General features: G+C 42.8%; 1 protein-coding gene across 4 annotated transcripts in view; it reads right to left on the bottom strand.

Annotated features, from left to right (window-relative positions):
- Window positions 1-329: 329 nt before the first annotated feature.
- Window positions 330-16,581, bottom strand: part of STS (steroid sulfatase) — a 254,228-nt gene continuing 237,976 nt past the window's right edge. For all 4 annotated transcript variants that reach the window (XM_056558853.1, XM_056558855.1, XM_056558852.1 and 1 more), the window contains one exon: window positions 330-736. In XM_056558853.1, coding sequence (XP_056414828.1) covers window positions 369-736 — 368 coding nt within the window. In that variant the 3' untranslated portion in view covers window positions 330-368. The remainder of the gene's footprint in view (window positions 737-16,581) is intronic.

Here is a 16,581-nt window from a genome sequence, read left to right as displayed (position 1 = left end):
TCACACACATTTATAGAACGCTGATGTATGTCTTAGCATCTGATGTGTCAAAGTGAATCATATCCCTGACAGAAGGATAGTAACAAAATATAAGTGCACACGCTGCAGGGTAAATACATAAAATGGGCATGTGGTATTGTAAAACTGATGTATGTTAGAGGCCTCACCAAGAATAGAAAAATGTGATGAAATGTGTAAGTTGGAGCCTAAGGTGTGTTTTTGAAATCAAAACGCCACCTACAAAGTATGCAATCCATACATCTGAGGAGACAAAGGATGTAATGATTTGACTTTTTTTTCTTAGGGACATAAAAATCCAATACTTTAGATTGTATTCCATTTCTTATTTATTTTTATATTTAGGTAGATCATGCCAAAACAAATTTTTCATCTTGGTCACAGGAACAAAACTCAAGCCAGGATGAGCAGCAAGCCTGAAGCCATGGTTTCCAAATAACATTCTTCAATGACATTTGATTCTCTACCACTGCAATATTTTCTCTATGAATCTTTGTTGCTTCCTCTATTGTTCTTAAAATATTATAGAAATTAGGTTCAGTCTGTGGTGTAAGTGGATTCTTTTCACCCGGGTCTCTGGATAGATCAAAAAGTAATGGAGGATCGTGCTTTGTGGTAAGATGTCCAAAGCATGGACAAACAAGACTATTGAAACAGCCTTCAGATTCTTCTGGATAAAAAATAGGAGTAAAGAAAAAGACCTTCCAAATAGATGAACCTTAAAGAAGAAAAATAAATCATTTGAGAAGATGTATTCAAAATGTTTACTATGCATTTGATTAAGCCATAACTAAGAATAGATACATTTTAAACATGCTGGTGTGTTTTAAGCTATACAGTGTCCATAAGTTATAATATTAGCTGGTTCCAGGATGACAATTGTAGGTTGAAACCAACCTGGTAATTGGTTCTGAAGCCACAAAATGTCTTCCAAAAATAGAAAAAATTTGAGGATTAAAGAAAAATAAGTAGATAACTAATACAGATAAAACAAGTTCTTGTATATAAAAGAAAGAAAGATCTGCTGGAAGCAGTAATCGCTGTCTATGTAGAGGACAGGAACTTCTTTAGGGTCCTGTACAGTATACACAGTGTCCCAAAAAAGTCAAATGGAGCCGCCCTCACCTGGTGTCCAAAGGAGCAGCTAACCCTGGCACAGGTAAAAAGTAGTGCAGAACATATAGTTGCTCCCTGTACTGTAGGGAAGCGCTACCAGACAGCCAGTGCATGCATTAAGCAATACAGTGAAACCATTGAAATGGCCATTCTTATTGGTCAGTTCTTCCAGCCATTGACACGTTTCACAGATCTGGACTGTCCTTAGCATTGTATGCTGAGTCTGGTTTCAAGTTACAATCATCCAGAAAAGACCATTGTGTGTTGAAAATATTGTAACCTGAGGCCATTATAAATTAAGGGACCACTGTACCTGCAAAGTTGTACAATAAAGTAGTCCTGGTGCTACTGCTTAGGCTGCATTCACACTATAAAATTCATCCGTTTTAAAGATCCGTTTGATGTTCCATTATAAAAACCCTGAAAATCGCCCATTAAACGTCCGTTAGAAAATCTCATACGTCCGTTAGAAAATCCCATTGTAGTCTATGGGATTTTTACATTATCCGTTTTAATCCGTTATAGTCCGTTATTAATAACGGACGTTAATTTGTGACGGAAGATGGTAACGTTCATAGCAAAGAAAAAAAAGAATTCCTAGAGTGCTTCTTTAATACATGGCACAATCACTATGAATTATCTTTGAGGATGCAATTTGGCTAATAGGAGCACTGCTGTAAACACAACAACCTGTCAATCACCAGAGGGGTGGAGAAGATTGGTGGAATGTTCCATTTTCTTTTTTCAGTGTTTCTATTAGCCAAGTGGCCCTTACCTGTAGCTGTAATATTTTCCCCCTATATAGGGTAGCATATACAGCTAACAGATCTACTTTATTATAATGTTTTGCTAAAGTGAAGCGAACACAAGAAATAAAAAACATTTTTATGTGAATCATCTACCGATTTGCTTCATGTTAAAAATAATTGTTGTTAAATTAAAACAAATTACTACTTTCAGGACTTTCAGAAGATTTTATTTATTAAACGGCTACTAGGAAGAAGCATCCACTATATCGTTATCACCAGTATGCCAACATATACTGTGCCAATGACATTTAATGATGGTAATACTTTTTTCCTTCTGTAGCTGGAAATCAAAGGCGTAAAATATAAGCTATGAAATATACTGTACACCGAGCAGAAGAGAGACAGCAATGAATGCAAAATGAACACTGCAAAAGAGGTCGGAATTACACGTGTTCCATAAAAATGTATTAGCTATTTAAATGATTTGAGGCAAAAAAAAAATACTTGTATTAATGTTTAAAACATTCAGAAATTCAGACATCCAGCCTAGGAAAAATGTTCAAGTGCAATACAAAGATGTAGGAGACTATCCATAAAGGCCATTAGAAAATATCTCAAGAAGACTCCATTTTTGTTTGCAGATATCTTGCTGGATCATTTACCTTACAGTGTACCTGTCAGATCCCACAAAAAAAAATAATAATATTTTACTCAGTACCTAATCCTGACCATGTAAATCTATGCCTCTATTACCTACATTTATTATAAAAATCCCTCTTTTCATTAGCTCACAGTGTTAGAAATCCTCTCAGGGGAAGGGGGCGTGTCCCTCCTTGTGGTGGTGGGAGGTAATTGGTGTTTCTGCTCATGCAGCCTTGTCCATGAGTCATCTCTTATGTTTGACTCATAGATAAGCCTGATGCTGCTGCGGGACTGGTTAGTGTCCCAGTAGGTATGGGGATCCCTAGTGGTGGTATTTGAAGGAGCCATTTTCGTTATTTAATATTCAAAAAATATTAAACAACCATATTACAAAGGGTCTTTAATGTTCATCAGTAACAACATATAATTTTTTGGGGGATCTGACAGGGCTCATTTAAATAGGCACTGTCATCATAAAAAACTAAAGTGTTAAGGCCCCAACCGATCTGTTAAATGAGCTGGGAGAAGTGCTGTGCGATATTTCCCAGCTCTGTGTTACATGACCAAATCAGTCTTATAATGTAGGTCAATGGGACGGTCTTGGTCACATAGGCGCAGAGCGGGAAGAGAAGAGGACAACTGTGCACTTCTCCCTGCTTATTCTAGTGATGGCCCAGGGAGTTATCATTCCCTAGGACATGTCAACATTTTTTTTATAATGATAGTTACACTGTAAGACATATATCTCTCAGTCTTAAACTTTGCTTAGAGGGAAAGCAATACATTTATGTACTGGAAGCATCATGTTGCAAAGAAAACAATACATGAAAATCTGAACTATATTATATATACTGGATGATACTTCACATGCAACCATTCTTGGTGAAACCTTAAATTTGTATTGGATCATGCTATGTCCAAGTATCTTTGTATAGAGTGTAAGACAGTGACAGGAATGTTCATCAGGGATCGTTATATTTGCCCCCAGTATATGTTGTATGTGGATACCAGGTTCCATTAAGCAAACATCTCATCCAGGGAAAGCTAGTTAAAAATAGTTCAATTACAGGTGAGACTTAGCTTTTTAGGGACTTGGCATGTTTGGTAGAGGGGACCTTTATCTCCTTCCTTGGCCCACTCCAGGTTTTGAGACTAGCCCAGATCTACAAAGGTGCTAAATACAGTTCATCACTAGGCTTTAAAACTAGGTGAGAGTAAAGTTACAAATGTGGCTTTGCCACTGATTAAAGTTTAAATCCAATCAGTGATGTCTGGCATTAGCCTTGGGTCCCGGTTGCTAATAGTAGCCAGGACCCACCGGGTATGATGCGCGCCGATGTATGTCCATTTGTGGGAAGGGGTTAAACTAATCTATTCTGACCCCTTCACCTTAATGTTATAATTTAAAGGGCTGTAAAAGTTTTGTTTGTGATCTGTGGTTGCTATCGGTACCGTTTTTGTTTAGATGAGACTTATGTTGCTTCTTAGTACTTTTTTCTGATCTATGATATAACCGAAAATCTGAAATTTTTGCATTTGATATTTTAATTTGGTTGCTCACCGTTCTATCACCTAATAACTGTCCACTTAACTCAGAAAACCTGAAAAGAGGACTCAGTGGGACCACTGAATATGTGTCCCTGACAGTTTTGACTATTCCAAACAAATTAATTAATGCTCCTACATGAAATGTGGTAGATTTGAGCCTTGGAAAACCCCACAAATCAGAGCAATTGTAGGGAAAACTGCAAAATGAAGGGGAAATTTGTAAAAACCATAGTAAAATATCTGTGTGGAAAAAAAAAAAACACAAAGAAAACTCCACTAAATGAGGACCTATATTTTAATAGTTTGTACATCTCTACATTTTACATAGGGGAAGGGGTTTTTATATTTGAAAACCTTTTTTTTTTTTTACACGTTTTAAACCCCATAAGGGACTTTTATAAGAGATCTATGGTTGCTTACAATGTTCAATTATTGCTGGTCCTGTTGGTGTTATCGCTTTTCTTGTGATCTATATATCATGTGATGTGCTTGTAACATTCAGGAACTAAACAAAATTAATACATTCTAAAAGTTTGACCCATTTGTTGTTGTTTATATCTGCTCATTTAGAAAAAAAAGTTAAAAAAAAGACAGAAAAGTTTAAATCATTTGGAACAAATCAAATGATTTGAAAAAAAAAAACATAAAATACAACTAACATAATATTTTTTTATTCAAAAGTTACTGGCCTAGATATATCAAAGAGTGCTAAGGTTGTGTACTCCTTATCTTCCATTTGCTTGCACAAGAGATAAGGAGTCCTAACATTAGCACCCTTTGATAAATCTAGTTCTTTGAAGTTTAGCTTCAGAGCAAGATTTCTTGTTCTACCATTCATTTCTTTCTATCCCTGTTCCTCAGCGATAGCCGTGATGTATTTAAGAATTTTGATCACATCATGATTACAGATTATGTATGGTTAAGAAGAACTAGAACTCTAATTCAGACATTTGCAATTATTACTGAACCAGCCTCTGTTATACTAAAAATGCATTTCTTCTTCTTAATGACATTACATATTTGAACTTTTATTTAAAATAAGCAATATCGTGTAACTTATTCAAGCTCGACCCATAGGGTAAATTTCAAATGCAGGCCATCGGTAGTAGTGAAGTTGTAATTTGTCATTGTGGTTGGGATAGTAGAAGTCTCTGCATGTTTACAATTTGAAGAGCCATTAAAAAGGAAGAAATAAAAAAAAACAACAATATTTTTTTATGTATTCCGTAATCAAATTTTACCATTGTATTTTTAATTGCAGCAACTTCTAACTGGTAGCTCTGTGACACCATATTTTTCATGTCAAGCAAAGTCCATTTCCACGTCCATATTTTTTGTTTGTTTTTTGTTTGTTATTTAAATCCGATTAAATAAATAATAATTTGTGACATTAACCTACAGAAAAACACAATCCCACCCTGCCTTCCCAACACCACCCACCCCTCCAAGAGAACAGTCCCAAGTCCACCAAAAGTCCAAATCCAAATGTCCATATTTTTTTTTATATTTCCCTACACAAATTTAAAGTATCATGCTCCAGCTAAGCTCCTCTCTAAAAAGAAAAGATTTAAATGGCACCTGAACCTACATATAAAACAGTCTCATTAAAATTGTAGGTGTTTCTATCCCCCAATCAGTTGGCTGACAAGTAAGGGGAGTGATTTAACTTAGGGGTGAAGCTTGATTTTCCTAACCTCTTATTAAAATGTAACCTGTCATAAGTTTTATGTTGTTTAAACCATGGACAGCATAAAACTGAAGAAGTCATCATCAGTCCCGGTCAATGTTAATTACTCTGACATGCTCGGTGTTTCAGAGTTTTCATAGTTTGATGCTACTCCCTGCCTGGCTGGATTGAGTGACAACCTTTCTCCTTATACACTTCTAGGTAGAGATCACTCAAGCCAGCCAGAATGGCAGCAGCTTCCGGGACCCACCCTGTTGTATACTTACCCAGATCCTTGGGGCATTTTTAAATTAGGCAGCATAAAACTGATGACAGGTTCCCTTTAAAAAAAAATACGATTCGGCCGATTCGCTGAATTTCCCCCCAAAATTTGTTTCAGTCTGAATTTATTTGCAGTGAATTGCTATTAAAAATGGCTATTTCTGGCCTACAGAGAGCCTCAATAGGAGTGTAAAACACTTTGCCCTGTGCATGTTGCACAGGCTGTGTGCTGGGTCAGTGAAATAATACTGTTATTCGGGTATGAAATGCAGTGTCGCAGAGCAGCACAATGACAGAGCCTGGAGGTGGCATCAGTATGAGGAGACCATATAGTGGATGAATGACAGAGTGCGGAGGTGGCGGCAGCATGAGGAGTCCATATAGTGGCTGAATGAAACAGCCTGGAGTTGGTGGCAGCATGAGGAGACCATATAGTGGCTAAATGACAGCCTGCAGTTGGCTGCAGCATGAGGAGACCAATAGTGGTTGAATGACCAAGAGTGGAGGTGGCAGAAGCATGAGGAGACCATATAGTGGCTAAATGACCAAGCCTGGAGGTGGCGGCAGCATGAGGAGACCATATAGTGGCTGAATGACAAGCCTGGAGTTGACTGCAGAATGAGGAGACCATATAGTAGCTGAATGACCAGCTTAGAGGTGGCGACAACACTAGGAGACCATAGAGTGGCTTAATAACACAGCCTGGAGATGGCAGCAGCATGAGAAGACCATATAGTGGCTGAATGACACAGCCTAAAGTTGGCGGCAGCATGTGGATATCCAACATAGGGGCTGAATGGCCCAGCGTGAAGGTGGCAGCAGCATGGTAAGAATATATAGTGGCTGAATGATACTGCCTGGAGTTGGCGGCAGCATGAGGAGAACACATACGGCTGAATGACAAAGCCTGGAGGTGGCGGAAGCATGAGGAGACCATATAGTGGCTAAATGACACAGCTTGGAGTTGGCAGCAGCATGAGAAGACCATATAGTGGCTGAATGACCGAGCATGGAGTTGGCGACAGCATGAGGAAACCATATAGTGGATGAATGACACAGCGTGAAGGGGGCGGCAGCATGAGGAGACCATATAGTGGCTGAAAGACCCAGGGTGGAGGTGGGAGCATGAGGAGACCATATAGTGGCTGAATGACACAGCATGGAGTTGGAGGCAGCATTTAGTGGCTGAATGACACAGCCTGGAGTAGGCGGCAGAATGAGAAGATGTAGTGGCTGAATGACACAGCCTGGTGGTGGAGAAAGCTTGAGGAGACCATATAGTGGCAGAATGATACAGCCTGGAGTTGGCGGCAGCATGAGGAGACCATATAGTCACATAATGACCAAGCATGGAGTTGGCGGCAGCATGAGGAGAACATATAGTGGCTGAAAGACACAGCCTGGAGGTGGCGGAAGCATGAGGAGACCATATAGTGGCTGAATGACACAGCCTGGTGTTGGCGGCAGCATGACAGGACCATATAGTGGCATAATGACACAGCATGGAGTTGACGGTAGCATGAGAAGAACACATATGGCTGAATGACAAAGCCTGGAGGTGGCGGAAGCATGAGGAGACCATATAGTGGCTAAATGACATAGCTTGGAGTTGGCAGCAGCATGAGAAGACCATATAGTGGCTGAATGACCGAGCATGGAGTTGGCGACAGCATGAGGAAACCATATAGTGGACGAATGACACAGCGTGAAGGGGGCGGCAGCATGAGGAGACCATATAGTGGCTGAAAGACCCAGGGTGGAGGTGGCAGTAGCATGAGGAGACCATATAGTGGCTGAATGATACAGACTGGAGTTGGCGGCAGCATGTGGAGACCATATAGTGGCTGAATGCCACAGCATGGAGTTGGGGGCAGCATTTAGTGGCTGAATGACACAGCCTGGAGTAGGCGGCAGAATGGGGAGAAGATGTAGTGGCTGAATGACACAGCCTGGTGGTGGAGAAAGCATGAGGAGACCATATAGTGGCAGAATGATACAGCCTGGAGTTGGCGGCAGCATGAGGAGACCATATAGTCACATAATGACCAAGCATGGAGTTGGCGGTAGCATGAGGAGAACATATAGTGGCTTAAAGACACAGCCTGGGGGTGGCGGAAGCATGAGGAGACCATATAGTGGCTGAATGACACAGCCTGGTGTTGGCGGCAGCATGACAGGACCATATAGTGGCATAATGACACAGCATGGAGTTGGCGGTAGCATGAGAAGAACACATATGGCTGAATGACAAAGCCTGGAGGTGGCGGAAGCATGAGGAGACCATATAGTGGCTAAATGACACAGCTTGGAGTTGGCAGCAGCATGAGAAGACCATATAGTGGCTGAATGACCGAGCATGGAGTTGGCGACAGCATGAGGAAACCATATAGTGGATGAATGACACAGCGTGAAGGGGGCGGCAGCATGAGGAGACCATATAGTCACATAATGACCAAGCATGGAGTTGGAGGCAGCATGAGGAGAACATATAGTGGCTGAAAGACACAGCCTGGAGGTGGCGGAAGCATGAGGAGACCATATAGTGGCTGAATGACACAGCCTGGTGTTGGTGGCAGCATGACAGGACCATATAGTGACATAATGACACAGCATGGTGTTGGCGGTAGCATGAGGAGAACATATAGTGGCTGAATGACCCAGTCTGGAGGTGGCGGAAGCATGAGGAGACCATATTGTGGCTGAATGACACAGCCTGGAGGTGGCAGCAGCAGCATCAGGAGTCCTGAAAGTGACGTAGGTGGGTGTAAAAAGGAGAACTTGGCATCAGATGTGTGGCATCAAGCGGGTGGCAGGATCAGAATAGTAGCTGAGGCAGGTAGGCAGAATAAAATAGTCTCTTTTGTAAAAGTGTTAGCATGCACAGGTAAGTATTGATGATATGCATTATGTAAAACTTAACTTAATAATATGCTTTGGATAAAATATATGGACCCAAATTAATTTTTTTAAGTCAAACAAAAGGAAAGGTGTGCAAAAAACACCATGTGCTACCTACACCGCCAAGTATTGATGTGATGCAAAGACTTCTAAAAGGTGGAAGGGAACAACGTATGGTCCTTTATAACCGGTGGGGGTGAAAACTTTCTCTGTAAGGCTTTACTCTTGCATTATTAATTCCCTTCTTGGCAAATGTTACTTGTACTAAAAAGGGCAGCCCCAAGCAGGAACCTCTCCCTATTTCCCCCTACAAACACTTCCATTTCCCAGGCATTTGGGGTGGAAATAAGACAAGTAACAATTTCCTCGAAAAGATGGAAGGGAACAACGTATTATCCGTTGTAGCAGGTGGGGGGTAAAAACTTCCCCTGTAAGGCCCTACTCTCGCCTCATTAATTCCCTTCTTGGCAAGTGTTACTCCACACAGGAAACTCTCTCTATTTCCACCTAAAAACCCTGGGAAATGGCAGTGTTCGTAGGGGGAAACAGGGAGAGGTTCCTGTGTAGGGCCGCCCTTTTTAGGGTGAGTAACACTTGCCAAGAAGGGAATTAAAAATGCGCGAGTAGGGCCTTACAGGGGAAGTTTTAACCCCCACAGGTTACAATAGATCATACATTGTTCCCTTCCATCTTTTAGAGGTCCTTGCATCACATCAATACTTGGTGGTGTAGGTGGCACATGGTGTTTTTTGCACACCTTTCCTTTTGTTTGATTTCAAAAAATATTTGGAGTACATATATTTTATCCTAAGAATAATATTATAAGTTCAGTTTTTACGTAATGCATATCCTCAATACTTACCTATGGTCTGATGCGGAGGAATGTCTGTAACTGGTGAACACTGCATCAACTATGTTTAGCACTATCCATATTTGTGAAGTGTTGGTGTGGCACCATGGTCAATCTACTCTGATGCATTAGGCATTGGTGGTCCATGCCTAATTCATTAGGCATGACTGGTCCATGCTGGTCCATGCCTAATTCATCTTCACAAAGGTCAGTCTCTCCACATTTTTTCATGGACAGACGAGTTCTCCTTGGGGTTACTAGGGCCCCCGCTGCAATAAACACCTGCTCACACTACTGGCCAGGCAGGACAGTTTTTCCAAGGCAAACTCTGCTAGTTGCGGCCAAAAATCAAGTTTGGCTGTCCAGAAGCCCAGCGGATCTTTAAGGTGTGTTGGCATGGGCATGTGAAGGTATGCCACCACCTGATGGTTCAGGTCCTGCTACAGGTGTACCTGCTGCTGATGAGTTGCTTCACTATGCGGGTGAAGACTCTGGCTGCTGCAGATGGATCTGGTACTGCTCCTGCCACCGCACCCCTCCCCAGTAGCCATGGCAGTGGAAGGTGATGAGTGGGCACATACTGTTGTCTTTTGGACATTTCTTCGCCAATGGATTGCTGGCGGAATGACTGACTCGAAGTAGGAGGAGCATCTAGAGCAACAGAAGAGCGATATGACACACAGCTCCCTTAGGCTAAGGTGGTGGAGCTTTGATTTGCTGAAACAGGGAGCGGCGTGCCACTGAGTGATGCAGCAGGCTGGACCACCACATCAGAGCCAAGGTTCTCCCAGGCAGCTTTATGGTGACGCTGCATATGTTGATGCATGGCCGTGGTGCCAACATTGGCACCCTGGCCATGCTCCACCTTCTCCCAACACATCTTGCATGTGGCCAGGTTAACCTCCTACAGATGCTTCATGAAAAACTGCCACACCACCGAGTAGGTGATTATTCCCCCAACAGTCCGTACTGATTGACTGCTACTGCCTCCGACTCCAGGAACCCCTGTTCCTCTAACTCCCGGGAAGGTAGGCTGCTGTGAGGCAGGTGGTCTACCCCAGGCACGTTTGACTCCAGACTTTCCTCTTCTGCCACCATGCTGACTGCCAACCATGCTACCACCTTGCTGGCTCACCTGCTGCCTCATGGGCAACATGCGACCCCTTCTCCTGATGATGATGCCTTCTTCTGCACACGGCTCCCAAGTGCGATCAGCTTCATCATCGAGTTGTGTCTGCACGTCACTGATGTCCTCCTCAGGTTCCTCAACAGTGTTTGCTTCAGGAGCCTGAACACTCACAACACCACTTCCCATGCCACTCTCCTCATCACTACTTGCCCGCATAGCGGAGGAAGCGGCGGATGTCTCCTCCACTTCTTGGAGGTGCAGTAGCTCTGACTGTCCTCTAGATCATCCTCACTAAAAGTGGAGCTGAACCCCCAACATAAGATACTTCTGTGGGAGAAGGAACAGCATAGGACAGAGGGAATGGGTGGACAGGGACTGCTCCCAGGCCATGCCAACTGAGGGTTGTGTCTGAGGAACCCACTGACTGTTGACTGGGGGTGTCAGATGTCACTTGTGATGAAGTGGATGACTGTGTTAATCAATCGATGACGGCAGATGGGTTGCTGGTCGAGACACGACCGCTAGCTGATACCGGGAACTCAGGCCTCTCGCTGCGATTTCTGCTGCCACTCGCCCTTGTCTGCTGCGACCTCTGCCTGATGAATTTAGGCCTTTGCCACTCCTCTGTGCCCATCCTGGCACTTTTCTGTCTGACATACTTGTCAGTGCATATATGAGGGGAGTGCAATATGCTCCACTACACTTAAAACAGTATTCGTCTACAACACCAGCATGTGTGTACTTTTGGCTGACCTTTCGCAGTATCTAGGCCATTAAGACTTTAACAGGAACAAAATGGTACACCACTTAGATGTATATATGCGGTATGCACTTATGAGGGGAGGACAATGCGCTCCAGTACTCTTAAAACAGTATTTGTCTACAACACCAGCAGGTGTGTACTTTTGGCTTGCCTTTCACAGTATCTGGGCCCTTAAGATCTTAACAGGAACAAAATGATACACAACTTTAATGTACGCACAGGTTACACTTAACCCCTTAAGGACCAAGCCCATTTTCACCTTAAAGGGGTACTCCGGTGCTTAGACATCTTATCCCCTATCCAAAGGATAGGGGATAAGATGCCTGATCGCGGGAGTCCCGCCGCTGGGGACCCCCGGAATCATGCACGCGGCACCCCGTTTGTAATCAGTCCCCGGAGCGTGTTCGCTCCGGGACTGATTACCGGCGACTACAGGGGGGCGGCGTGTGACGTCACGGCCCCGCCCCCGTGTGATGTCACGCTCCGCCCCTCAATGCAAGCCTACGGGAGGGGACGTGATAGTACCAGCGTGCGCAAAGTACCGCCAAACCAGGACGTACATTTACGTCTGTGGTCGTTAAGGGGTTAATAGAGGACAATATGCTTTCAGTGCTCTGCTTACCCTAACTTGCTGGCTACAGTTGTTGTACACACCAGTGCTGCAGCACACAGTTGCTGTGTACTACACCCAAAATTGCACTTTCTCTCTTAATCTCACTCCCTTCCCTATGGGTGCTTCTAGGCTGGATTTGGGATTGAGGTGAATCGCTGCTGTAAAAAAGCTTTTCTGGGCAACACACTGCTCTCTGTCCATTTCTGCAATAGAACGCTGATGTGACTGGGAGGTGAATCGCTGTTGTAAAAATGTTTTTCTGTGCAACATACACTGCTCTCTGTCCTCCTCTCTCTCTCTCTCTCTGAAATAAAAGGCTGAAGTGACTGGCCGCAAGATGGCTGGCGATTATATAGGGCTGTGACATCACAGGGGTTGCTTGCTGCTGATAGGCTGCATGCTGCATGTGATTAAGGGTCATACCGCCTACCCTTGTTCCCGCCTTCCCAGGATTCCTTGCCCCATGTCCTCACATTTCAGATGGCCTGGAGCTTTGACCGCACTCAATATACTTTAATGAAGCAATTTGCGCAATCGAATCGCGCCGATATTCACATTCATTGTGAATCAAATTTTTCCTGAAATTCGTAACGAATTTGGATTAGTCAGATTCAATTCCCTCATCCATACATCATTTTTTGGTTTACTTATTTTTTTGTTTGCCAAATATAATGACTGTGCTTTTGCAAGGGCATACTATAACTATAATCTAATAGACATACACATGAAACAGCCCTGGGGACCTGGGGTAAGGCTCTGAGTTGTTTCCAATGGTGTTACCATACTTATTAATTATTCTTCTGGGATCAGCAAAAACATTACAATCAGTTTCTCTCAGGGATCAGATTTGTTTGGCAGGAGTGCCAGGAGTAGGGCTCTACAATACAGCTATGCATCCAGTAGTATTGTGGGTATACTGACAGCACTCCTGAGATCATAATGAAAATATAAATCATGATTTGGCAACTGAGAGCAGTCAATGATTTGCATATTTGGCATTGGCCAACAACCAGTTAATCAATAAGCCCACTTCTAAATTATGTATATGTACAGCTGAATAAATAGAAATCAATTACAATATTTATTAGCAAATTCAATGTAACTGATTTTCATGTGTATTCTACTACAATAGAACATTTCTATGTGAGTCAATACTACTACCCACAGAGTGATTCCCCATAATTCTAAAGATTGGCTCACTTCTGTATAAATATTACATATGTAGCCTCTGCATATAAAATGTATATGTAATGGAGGATTTCATTTCTTTAAATTATAACCTAGCAACAGTATATTTATATTCAACATAAACCTTAAATTGATTAAAATAAATATACATACCGTGAGTCATAGAGTCAAAAAGTCATCATAAGAAATTATGACAAACTATTAAAGACCACCAGATAAATGTGAGAATTTTCTTCTATTGTATTCTACTGTTTTAAATGTATTCTTTTTGTATTAAATTTCTAATTACAGAAACATTTTGGTTATAAATGGCATAACAATTTTGTACATGTAGAGGCTTGATGGCCTTAACGCTTCTTCGTTGACTACCTTTTAAAAGCCTATTTTTAATGCCCTTTTCTATAGGGATTTTTTTTAAATTTAGGTGTACATTGTATAAAAAGAAATTAATGTCCAAGAAATGTTTTAAAGCATTACTATCAATAAAAATAACTTTTGACATGTCGATCAGACATGTCAAACATGTTGATCACACTACGATTGTGAGTTATTAGCCAAGAAAGCAGGTAGCATTGCGCTTCTATGTAGAGTACACAAGATCTCTGATCAACATGTCAAAAATGCTTTTAATGACCATGAATTTTACAGTATTTATCGGCGTATAACACGCACTTTTAAAACTAAAATTCAAGGCAAAAAGTCTGCCTGCGTGTTATACACCGATAAATCTTTTTGTCACTGATTTAACCCCTTAAGGACTCAGCCCATTTTGGCCTTAAGGACTCAGACAATTTAATTTTTACGTTTTCATTTTTTCCTCCTCGCCTTCTAAAAATCATAACTCTTTTATATTTTCATCCACAGACTAGTATGAGGGCTTGTTTTTTGCGCGACCAGTTGTCCTTTGTAATGAAATCACTCATTATATCATAAAATGTATGGCGCAACCAAAAAACACTATTTTTGTGCGGAAATTAAAACGAAAAACGCAATTTTGCTAATTTTGGAAGGTTTTGTTTTCACGCCGTACAATTTCTGGTAAAAATGACATGTGTTCTTTATTCTGAGGGTCAATACGATTAAAATGATACCCATTATTATATACTTTTATATTATTGTTGCGCTTAAAAAAAATCACAAACTTTTTAACCAAATTAGTACGTTTATAATCCCTTTATTTTGATGACCTATAACTTTTTTATTTTTCTGTATAAGCGGCGGTTTGGGGGCTCATTTTTTGTGCCATGATCTGTACTTTTTTTTGATACCACATTTGCATATAAAAAACTTTTAATACATTTTTTATAATTTTTTTTAATAAAATGTATTAAAAAAGTAGGAATTTTGAACTTTTTAATTTTTTTTTCGTTCACGCCGTTCACCGTACGGGATCATTAACATTTTATTTTAATAGTTCGGACATTTACGCACGCGGAAATACCAAATATGTCTATAAAAAATGTTTTTTACGCTTTTTGGGGGTAAAATAGGAAAAAACGGACGTTTTACTTTTTTATTGGGGGAGGGGATTTTTCACTTTTTTTTTACTTTTACTTTGACATTTTTTTACATTTTTTTTTACACTTGAATAGTCCCCATAGGGGACTATTCATAGCAATACCATGATTGCTAATACTGATCTGTTCTATGTATAGGACATAGAACAGATCAGTATTATCGGTCATCTCCTGCTCTGGTCTGCTCGATCACAGACCAGAGCAGGAGACGCCGGGAGCCGCACGGAGGAAGGAGAGGGGACCTCCGTGCGGCGCTATGAATGATCGGATCCCCACAGCAGCGCTGCGGGCGATCCGATCGTTCATTTTAATCGCGAACTGCCGCAGATGCCGGGATCTGTATTGATCCCGGCACCTGAGGGGTTAATGGCGGACGCCCGCGAGATAGCGGGCGTCGGCCATTGCCGGCGGGTCCCTGGCTGCGATCAGCAGCCGGGATCAGCCGCGCATGACACGGGCATCGCTCCGATGCCCGCGGTTATGCTTAGGACGTAAATGTACGTCCTGGTGCGTTAAGTACCACCTCACCAGGACGTACATTTACGTCCTGCGTCCTTAAGGGGTTAAAGTGGCCGCAGCAGCGGCTGCTTGTTAAGGATTAGCAGCCTGGCCGCGGCCACTTTAAATCAGTGACAAGCGCGCGGTTCCCCCTGTTTTTTTTTACATTTTCCTTCTTTTCCCCTCTGCTTTTCATTGTATTGTTTTTTTTTTATCTTCGTTACCTAGCTGCGCTCGGCAGGCCAGGTCCGGTGTCGGCTGCGGTCAGTGAAGCCGGATGAGTGGTGTCCTCTGCTAGCTCCGCTGCACAAGATCAGGGACGTCCCTCATTCAATGCTGCTGCCGCTGTGACTATTCTAAGGTGGCTGCAGTTAGGCTGCCAGCGGCGACCACACTGACCAGCGGCGGATGCAGCAAATGATGAGTGACGTCCCTGATGCTGTGCAGCCGGCAGAGTACGTCACTCATCCAGCTTCACTGACCGCAGCCCGCAAGACCCGACACCGGACCTGGCCTGCTTAGCGTGGCTAAGTAAGGAAGATGGGAAAAATATACATACATAAAAAACGGAGGGAAAGGGGATGATGAAAAGGGGGCATGATGAGATGGGGCATGGTGAGAAGGGGGCATGATGTGAGGGGGCATGATGAGAAAGGGGCAAGATGAGAGGGGGCAAGATGAGAAAGGGGCAAGATGAGAAGGGGGCATGGTGAGAAGGGGGCATGGTGAGGAGGGGGCATGGTGAGAGGGGGCATGGTGAGAAGGGGGCATGGTGAGAGGGGGCATGGTGAGAAGGGGGCATGGTGAGAAGGGGGCATGTTGAGAAGGGGGCATGGTGAGAAGGGGGCATGGTGAGAAGGGGGCATGGTGAGAAGGGGGCATGTTGAGAAGGGGGCATGGTGAGAAGGGGGCATGGTGAGAGGGGGCATGGTGAGAAGGGGGCATGTTGAGAAGGGGCATGGTGAGAAGGGGGCATGTTGAGAAGGGGGCATGGTGAGAAGGGGGCATGGTGAGAGGGGGCATGGTGAGAAGGGGGCATGGTAAGAAGGGGGCATAGTGAGAAGGGGGCATGGTAAGAAGGGGGCATGGTGAGAAGGGGGCATG

Source organism: Hyla sarda, chromosome 2 (assembly GCF_029499605.1).
Source record: "Hyla sarda isolate aHylSar1 chromosome 2, aHylSar1.hap1, whole genome shotgun sequence".
NCBI classification, from domain to species: Eukaryota; Metazoa; Chordata; class Amphibia; order Anura; family Hylidae; genus Hyla; species Hyla sarda.
The sequence above is the reverse complement of the archived record's forward strand: the minus strand, read 5'-3'. Positions and strand labels throughout refer to the sequence as shown.